The sequence below is a fragment of the Bison bison genome, unplaced genomic scaffold, assembly GCF_000754665.1.
Source record: "Bison bison bison isolate TAMUID 2011002044 unplaced genomic scaffold, Bison_UMD1.0 scf7180017864032, whole genome shotgun sequence".
NCBI lineage: Eukaryota > Metazoa > Chordata > Mammalia > Artiodactyla > Bovidae > Bison > Bison bison.
Window position 1 is genome coordinate 4,554,619 of NW_011494604.1, and position 10,111 is coordinate 4,564,729.

The window sequence follows — 10,111 nt, forward strand, 5'->3', positions numbered from 1 at the left end:
GTCATGTATGGATGTGAGAGTTGGACTATAAAGAAAGCTGAGTGCTGAAGAATTGATGCTTTTGAACTGTGGTGTTGGAGAAGACTCTTGAGAGTCCCTTGGACTGCAAGGAGATCCAACCAGTCCACCCTAAAGGAAATCAGTCCTGAATATTCATTGGAAAGACTGATGCTGAAGCTGAAACTCCAATACTTTGGTCCCCTGATGGAAGAACTGACTCATTTGAAAAGACCTTGATGCTGGCAAAGACTGAAGGTGGGAGGAGAAGGGGACGACAGAGGATGAGATGGTTGGATGGCATTACTGACTCAATGGGCATGAGTTTGAGTAAACTCCGGGAGTTGGTGATGGACGGGGGGCCTAGCGTGCTGCAGTCCATGGGGTTGCAAAGAGTTGTGACTGAACTGATCAGTGCATAGGATCCTAGAGAAGAAAGGGACAATTCTAAACTAGAATTCAATCTTCTAACTAATTCTATCCAGTATTATCTCTACAGGATGCTATGCTGCCTCTAAATTCTAAAATTAGCCATTCTCCTCTCCCCAGTTAATGGATAAGAACAAATGTCAGTCAAAATAAAAGTCTATTTGAAAATGGAAACAAATATGAAGAAGTTTTAGATTACTAAATGAAATTACGGTATTTCTTAGAATGAAATTCTGTGCAGCCATTAAAGATTTTTTACAAAAAAAAAACTTTTAAGAACATGAAAAGATATTCACAATATAATAAGTTTTAAAAAGTAATTTTAAATGTTCTATTTTTTTTAATGTATGTATATGATTCATCATTAACATTTATTGAACACTACTTTGTGCCTCATTGGTCTAAGTGCTTTATATTAACTTACTTAATCCTATGAGATAGGTACTATTAATATACCCATTTAATAAATAGGGAAACAGAAATTAATAAATTTGTCTAAAGTCATTTATAATATATAGTAAGTGACAAAGGTTGGCTTTGAACCTAGGCAGTACACGACTGAAGTGACTTAGCAGCAGCAGCAGTTCAGCTTCAAGCCTGTAGAGAAAGATATACACGTACCATACTATATTCGTTCAATTTTAAAAGCCTTTTTCCCCTGACTTTTACATAGAATAGCTCCCCCCAGCCTAATATTTCACACATTCTTAAATCCAAAAAGTTCTACCTATTTCCAAATGGTAACAGGATGAATCAAATTAATATACTTAACTGATCAATCAACAAGTATTTATTTAGCAAGTATCATATGTCCAGAATCAGTAAAACCTGGCTTTGTCCTCAAACAATTCTCAACTTAATTTGGTGAAAAAAAATAATACTCATTAAAAGAATAAGATAATGTATTGTTGGTGCTGTTATAGGTTATTTAGGATTAAAAGGGATTATATTGTCTATGCCAAGCCTCCAAGTCCAAGTTGCACAATAGTTGAATTAAATCTGTAGAAGTGCTGAAGAATTTTAGAGAATTTAGAGAGGACAAAAAGCCAAAGAAGATTTCACGAAGGAAGCAGTACTTAAGCTGAGTAGAACCAAGTGTAAGAATAAATATAAAAATGTATTTAACCAGTATTTGTTGAGTATTATATATAAGCAAAGTGCTAGGTGTAAATGATACACAGATGCACAAAACACAATTTTACTTTAGAATTGCAGTCTCTTTACACAATTTCCCAAAAAAAGGAACCAGAGCTCCTTGGAAAAATGGCCAGTTCTAAGACTGTGGCTGAAAATGTACAAGATAAACCTGGGATACTTAAATCATTTCAAAACCCTTGGCTATATAAAAAAGAATGTTATATTCATTTAAATATATATACATATGTACATTTTTATATATTTACGTATATATATATATATTTATAAAATTATGTCAAAAGACTTAGAAGAAATATGATGGAACAGTTTGTAGGTGCCCAAATGCTCCCACCAAGTCAATTAGAAAAAATAAATAAAATGAATCAGAGAGCTGCTGAAGGAAATAAAGACTAGGAGAGCCAAAATTCCAGAGAAAGGTGAACCACATGAAGTAAGCTGAAACTCTGAAGCAAAGTTCTCCCTGAGGCACTTACCAACTCTAAGCACAGAGCTAGAGGCTGAGAGCCTGGGCTTTGTCCAGGAAAAGGACCAATTACTGAGGGAAAAAAAAAATCAGCAGGACTGCTGGCAGTCTTGCAGGGCTGGGGAGTTGGGGGTGGCATAAAACTGGAGACATTGAAGGGGCCAAGATCCCTGTGAAAAAGGAGAGAGTAGAACTGAGCCTGTCACTTGGTAGGTTCCCCCTCAAGACATGTGTTAAATTCTGAAACTGTGCATGCAGGAACCTAAAAAGCTAAACATGGTAGGCAAAATAATGGCCAAATATGTCTATGTCCTAAGCCCCAGAACCTGTGAATGTGATATTACATGGCAAAAATGGCTTTACAGATGTATAATGAATGATATCAAGATGGGGAGATTATCCAGGTGGGTTCCATGTAATCACGAGTCCTTATAAAAGAAAGAGGGAGGCAGGAGGGTCAGGGTCAGAGAGACATTTGAAGACACAATGCTATTGGCATTGAAGATGGAGGAAGGGTTTGGAGCTGAGGAATGCAGGTGGCCTCTAGAAGATGGAATAGGCAAGGGAGTGAACCCTCCCCCAGAGCCTCCAAGAGGAATACAGCCCTGCCAACACCTTGATTTTAGCTCAACAAAACCCATTCTGAACGTAGGATTTCCAGAACCATAAAAGAACATATTTTTGCTTTTCTAGGAAACTAATTCGTTACAGAAAAAGCCTTTGGAATGAAGCGGAGTTTAACACTCAGAAGAAAAGGACTAAAAGTCAGTAGATCGGGTTCCAATGAACACTCCAGGTTCTTGGTTGAAAGATTTGGAGGGCTACATTCAACAAAGAAGGGTGAGGTAAAGATGGAGAAAGCCTTATCAAAACAGCAACAACCCAACCTCAACTCAGCTCAGTATCTTATTGGATTCAGGTAAGTAGACCATATTCTACCTGAATAACAAAGGAATGGTAAACCTTTTCTGGAGGAAAATAATATTATCTGCAAGTTTTACAAGTTTTAACACAATATCCAGGACTCAAAGTAGGCATGCCAAGAGACAGAGCCATATGAAAGATTAATAAGACAAAAAACTAGTCAAAGAAAACAGGCTAACACACAGTTCAGAGACAAGGGTAAGCACTGCTAAGACCAAAATGTAAAAAGAGAGGAGAGAGGGAGGATGGAGAACATAGATTAAAAAATAATTTCACTAGACAATTAGAATCTATGAAAAAAGATTTTAAATGGAAATCCTAGACTTGTAAAATATAATAACAAGTTAGGAATTCAGCTGGTGGGTTTATTAATATCAGATTAGACAGAATGGAAAAGAGGATTAGTGAACTGAGGGACAAGTCAATAGAAAAATACTCAAACTGAAGTACAGAGAACAAAAAATCAGACAATAGCATCATAAGAGATATGTCTGCTACTGCTAAGTCACTTCAGTTGTGTCCGACTCTGTGCGACCCCATAGACGGCAGCCCACCAGGCTCCATCCCTGGGATTCCCCAGGCAAGAACACTGGAATGGGTTGCCATTTCCTTCTCCCATGCATGAAAGTGAAAAGTGAAAGTGAAGTCGCTCAGCCATGTCCGACTCTTAGAGACCCCATGAACTGCAGCCTACCAGGCTCCTCCATCCATGGGATTTTCCAGGCAAGAGTACTGGAGTGGGGTGCCATTGCCTTTTCCAAGAGATATGTGTATTACTGTAAAAAGATCTAAATATTTGTAACTGGAGTCCATAAAGGACAGCAGACAGCAAGGAAGCAGAAGCAATATTTTAAAGGATAATAGCCATATATAGCACTCAGATCTTAGTATCTAATGCCATTATCCAAGAAAATGAATCAAGGCTCCTTAGAGAAGTGGCTGATTCTAGGGCTGGGGCAGGGAATGGATAAGGTAAGACATCTTATAGTGCCAGTAAATAAGGATGTGCTCAAAAACCCCACAATGGCAGGGTATGTAAAAGGGACCCAGGAGTCAACTGTAAGAATTCCCAGTGGCCAAAGCTGGAACAATCTGAGCCATGAAATAAATAAAGTAGAACTGGATTATAATCCAAATTATAAATTTTCATAGTCCAAACTGAAATAAATGAATGAATAAACAAATAAATGGGAAACAAATCTTCTATGCTGAAAAATTCCAAATCATTTGTATAGACACTCTGCTTTCAAGGAGGTGGAATATAACTGCTTGCTCCTAAAGTGTGGGTGGCACGTAGTGATTTCTTTGTAAAGAGTACAGTATGGAAAAGGAAAGAAAGAGTAACTTTACAGTGGACAATCTGACAAATACTACTCAGATAGGTATCAAAATTAACATCAATAGTAACATATAATGCTAACAACATGTACCCTGAAATAATACAATGAGAACAGCACTTTACCTCTGTGATCTTCCTCCCAAAATTTATAAATCCAGGCTTATTATGAGCAAACAAATCCCATTTGAAGGACATTCTACAAAATACTTACCCATACCTCTCAAAACTGTCAAAGGTCATCAAAACCAAAGAATATCTGAGAAACTGTCATAGCCAAGAAAAGACTAAGAAGAGACATGTAATATGGTACCCTATATATGATCCTAGACTGGAAAAATGACATTAGGTAAAAACTAAAGAAACTGGAATAATATATGCACTTCAGTTAATAATAAAGCATAAATATTGGTTCATTGATTGTGGCAAATGAGAAACGCTGGACTGGAAGAAACACAAGCTAGAATCAAGATTGCCGGGAGAAATATCAATAACCTCAGATTTGCAGATGACACCACCCTTATGGCAGAAAGTGAAGAGGACTAAAAAGCCTTGATGAAAATGAAAGGGGAGAGTGAAAAAGTTGGCTTAAAGCTCAACATTCAGAAAACAAAGATCATGGCATCCAGTCCCATCACTTCATGGGAAATAGATGGGGAAACAGTGGAAACAGTGTCAGACTTTATTTTTCTGGGCTCCAAAATCAGTGCAGATGGTGACTGCAGCCATGAAATTAAAAGACGCTTACTCCTTGGAAGGAAAGTTATGACCAGCCTAGATAGCATATTCAAAAGCAGAGACATTACTTTGCCAACAAAGGTCTGTCTAGTCAAGGCTATGGTTTTTCCTGTGGTCATGTATGGATGTGAGAGTTGGACTGTGAAGGAGGCCGAGCGCCGAAGAACTGATGCTTTTGAACTGTGGTGTTGGAGAAGACTCTTGAGAGTCCCTTGGACTGCAAGGAGATCCAACCAGTCCATTCTGAAAGAGATCAGCCCTGGGATTTATTCGGAAGAAATGATGCTAAAGCTGAAACTCCAGTACTTTGGCCACCTCATGTGAAGAGTTGACTCATTGGAAAAGACTCTGATGCTGGGAGGGATTGGGGGCAGGAGGAGAAGGGGATGACAGAGGATGAGATGGCTGGATGGCATCACTGACTGGATGGACGTGAGTCTGAGTGAACTCCGGGAGTTGGTGATGGACAGGGAGGCCTGGTGTGCTGCGATTCATGGGGTCGCAAAGAGTCGGACACGACTGAGCGACTGAACTGACTGAATAGAAGATGTTAATAACAGAAGAAACTGGATGTGAAATATTTAAGAACTCTCTGTACTATCTCTGAAACTTTTCTATAAATCTAAACTATTCTAAGATAAAAGACTTGTTTAAAAAAAAGAAAAAATGGTTAAGACTTTTCTCAAGCTGATACGACAAGATTCAAGAGCCCGCAAATTCAAGAAGTCCTAAGAACCTCAAATAGAATAAATACAAAGAAAACCATGTATATCATACTAAAAAGGCAACGAGAAAAACATTTTAAAGTGGCTAGGAAAAAAGACACATCACCTCCAAAGGAACAAAAATAAGACTCAGGGCTAATTTCTCAACAGAAACAAGTGAAATCAGAAGAGAGTGTAATCATAAGTTTAAAGTGTTGAAAATGGAAAGGCATTTATGTTTTCCTTCTATCTCTTTCTCTTAAGGAATGTGGATAAATGTAGTATTGAGTCACCTTCAACGAATACAGATGAGGACATATCAGGGCAAGACAGGAGAGCCCATATCCTTGACACCAGTGAGGCACCTCACCAGGCACGGACTCTTATCTGTTTTAAGAAGAGAAAAAAAGCCAACTGAATATTTTATAATATTAAAGACCTTCAATGTTTAAATATGCTATTTTATTATGATAAAAAAGGCCCTGATATTTTAGACATAAATATTGTTGTATTTACAGATGAAATGATATGATGACTAGAATTTCCTTCAAAATAATCTGATGGAAGCAGGAAGAGTAGGTGGTGGTATAAATGAAACAACATGAGTGTGTGGTTGATAACCTTAAAGCTAGGTAACAGACACACACAAGTTCCTTGGTTCTGCAGTTTTGCATACGCCCGAAATTTTAGATGACGAAAGTTTTAACAGGAGGTAAGGGAGGCCTTATATGCCATGCTTTAGAGTTTGGCCTGATCACATTTAACAGTCAGTCAGGACAAGTTTGAGGCGTTTATGCTTTACAAGGTTTGAAATAAACTCTACAGAGTTTAAGAAAAGTAAGGGCATACTTCAGGGACACTAGTCTTGCGTGTGAATTGCAAAGGAGAGAGATCAGAGTCTGGAAGTGTTGATAAGGGGGAGCTAAGCAACCCTGACATCCAGGTTACAGTGTGTGCAGTGAGGTAGTCAGGGCTACATAAAAGAGGACTCCACACTTTAAGCAGGGGAACCTGGGTAATACTGCGGGAGACAGAGAAATGAAAATGTCTGACTGATTTTGGAAGAGGAAGGAAAGAGAAATATGGAACTCTATTTGAACACACTGAATCTGAGGTGCTGCTGCTGCTGCTAAGTCGCTTCAGTCGTGTCCGACTCTGTGCGACCCCATAGATGGCAACCCACCGGGCTCTGCCGTCCCTGGGATTCTCCAGGCAAGAACGCTGGATTGGGCTGCCATTTCCTTCTCCGATGCATAAAAGTGAAAAGTGAAAGTGAAGTCGCTCAGTCGTGTCCGACTCTTCACGACCTCATGGACTGAAGCCTACCAGGCTCTTCCATCCATGGGATTTTCCAGGCAAGAGTACTGGAGTAGAGTGCCATCGCAATCTGAGGTGACAGAATAATAAAGCATTTCCTAGTTTCTCTGTGGTGAAGAAATCTCCTGAAACCTTTTGACCAAATGGAAGAGGACACCATGGTAAAGAGTACAGTGACCCTGACACCAGCCAGATACATAATTTGGGGCAAATCATGCTGAACCTCGTAAGTGTCAACATAAAATAAGGGGAATGGACACTGGAAAAAATGTGTAGTCCTTTCCCAATCTAACAATCTACAGTGAAAATTCTCAGTGATAGTATCTATAGGGTTTTTTTTTTAATTCATCCAGCAAATATTTTCATACTGTCTTACAAAATACTAGACTAGGCACTGTTTATAAAGGAAAATAAGAGATTAATACTTGGGCACAGGAAAAAACAAGAAGTACAGATTCTGAACTTGTCAGTATGGGAATGACAGTTTGATATCATGAAAATGAATGACCTCATTGAAAATGGACAGAGAAGAGCAGTGGAATAAAACCTGAGCCTTCAAGAAAGTTCACAGCTGGGGGTATAGCCAGGAAAGAGGAACCAGTGAAGGAGAAAATAATCAGAAAAACATAAGAGAAACAAGTTAGGTAACTGACATTGGGACTGGAAAAAAAAAAAAAAACAACAGAGTGAATTTTAAGAAACAGAAGCCCAAGCCAATAGCAATAGCTATGAAAATTGTCCCTCAGACAATTTTAAAGAAATTAAGAGAATGGTAAGACCAAGGCAATATATATACATAATCCTACACTTTCTTAGGAGCATATATACATAAACTCTCAAAGGTTTATTAGCCTACAAATACTATGAAAAGTGAGGTACCCCATGGAACTTACCCAGACTATCAACCTCACTGCTCAGTACCAGGATCTCTTCAGTTCACACATGCATTTTATTACACTGTCTTTTCCTCGCATCCTTGCAAAGACAGGATCTTACTGAATTGTCAAGAAGATGAATACCCAATAAGAAATTTATAAAAATAAAAACAAAAGGAAAAACCAACTACTCACAATACACCTTCTCCTCTTTGTTCTCCAATCACTACTTGTACCACCATTTTATATCGGTCAAATCCCATTTCTGGAAAGAAAAACAAAAAAGAAAGTTATATAGAAGCAAATACATGGGAAAATTACTTAATGAAGACAAATTTTCCTGATATTGAACACAAGCATTTGGTCTATACACTTAGTGAGTATGATTGTAAATCTGGGAGTCAGAGAGATTTGAGGACAAATTCTAACAGTAAGCTTAATAAGTGTGTAACTTTAGACAAGTTATTTAACTTTTCTGATTAAGTCTCCTCAACTGTTAAATGGGAGTATCACTACCTTCCTCCTGGAAGTGTTGTGAGGTTAGAAGAGATAAGTTTCCTCCTGTCTCTACCCATTTCTCTTCCACAGCGGTCTCTCAATAGGTCTTTGCTTCCTTCCTTTCTCTCTTGCTCTAAGTCGGGTATTGAGCTAGGCCCTGGAGACATAGAAGTAAATAAGACATCCTTCTTGCCTTAAAGAACTCATAGTAGTTGGGAAGGCAAACACAGAAAATAAAATGAAAATGCCACAGAGTAGTAATTCAAAGAGTGGCACGTACAAGGTACATTAGGAGCACAGGGCTGGGGGGGCTCCTCCCTTTGACTGGGCAATGGGGAAGGAATGACCAGAAAAGACTTCTTGGAGGATGCGATAAGTGAGCTGGGTCCTGAAAGACGAGTGAGATTTTATCAAACGAACAATGTCTCTCCATTCTATGGAGGGGCACAGCACATGCAAAGACATAGTGCGTGGGATCTTTAGAAAACTACAAGCTCTTCAATAAGATAGAAAAGAAACCAAAAGATTCTGGATTACATGGAATGGCCAAGGACAACTCGGCTACCTCCCCCAAAACTATACTGCTAAAACAGCAAAATCCTGAAAATTCTCTCCAACAGCAAATTTTGGGGACAGAAAACTGAATGGGCATCTTTATCTTCCCTCTTTTCTGACCAAAGAAAAATGGAAACAGTAAAATTTTTTTAAAAAGGAAAAGTTAAATAGGCAAAATTGAGACAGAGCCAATTCTTTTTTTTATGAAAGTAAAAGCTCCAGGATCATATGGTAAATTAAGCAAATAATCTGAACATCTACAGGTACCCTTCCATTGAGGGACATGAACTTGAATTCAGGATACTTAACAAAGTCTCAGAAGGAGAAAACAATGGCACCCCACTCCAGTACGCTTGCCTGGAAAATCCCATGGACGGAGGAGCCTGGTGGGCTGCAGTCTATGGGTTCGATAAGAGTCGGGCACGACTGAGCGACTTTACTTTCCCTTTTCACTTTCATCGAAGGCAATGGCACCCCACTCCAGTACTCTTGCCTGGAAAATCCATGGACAGAGAAGCCTGGTAGGCGGCAGTCCGTGGGGTCGCTAAGAGTCAGACAGGACTAAGCGACTTCACTTTCACTTTTCTCTTTCATGCATTGGAGAAGGAAATAGCAACCCACTCCAGTATTCTTGCCTGGAGAATCCCAGGGACGGCGGAGCGTGGTGGGCTACCGTCTATGGGGTCCCACAGAGTCGGACACAACTGAAGCGACTTAGCATTAGCATTAGCATTTCACTTTCATGCATTGGAGAAGGAAATGGCAACCCACTCCAGTGTTCTTGCCTGGAGGATCCCAGGGACAGAGGAGTGTGGTGGGCTACCGTCTATGGGGTCCCACAGAGTCGGACACAACTGAAGCGACTTAGTAGCAGTAGCAGCAGCAGGAGACAGAGTCCAAGTTATTTTTTAAAAACACTGCACACAGCTCAGCTGAGCTTCCTCCTTCTCTATCCATTCCTCTTCCTCCTTTTCTCATACCCATGCTTTAGAAATGTGGCTAGAATATTAAATGCCCAGAGCTTAAAACATAGTTCTGATGGAAAAATAACATAGTCTTAGATACAGTGGGAGGAGGGCAAAAAAAAAAAAAGCTAAGAAGTAAAAAAAAAAAAAAA

General features: G+C 39.3%; 2 protein-coding genes across 2 annotated transcripts in view; both read right to left on the minus strand.

Moving 5' to 3' along the window:
* The window catches only part of TCTEX1D2 (Tctex1 domain containing 2), a 28,250-nt gene that overhangs the window by 11,367 nt on the left and 6,772 nt on the right, over window positions 1–10,111 (minus strand). Inside the window, exon 3 of the mRNA XM_010834337.1 lies at window positions 8,137–8,206. Within this exon, the coding sequence (XP_010832639.1) occupies window positions 8,137–8,206 (70 nt within the window). The remainder of the gene's footprint in view (window positions 1–8,136; window positions 8,207–10,111) is intronic.
* The window catches only part of TM4SF19 (transmembrane 4 L six family member 19), a 22,046-nt gene continuing 20,071 nt past the window's right edge, over window positions 8,137–10,111 (minus strand). The window contains exon 6 of the mRNA XM_010834335.1: window positions 8,137–8,206. The gene's annotated coding sequence lies outside the window, so the exon portion shown is untranslated. The remainder of the gene's footprint in view (window positions 8,207–10,111) is intronic.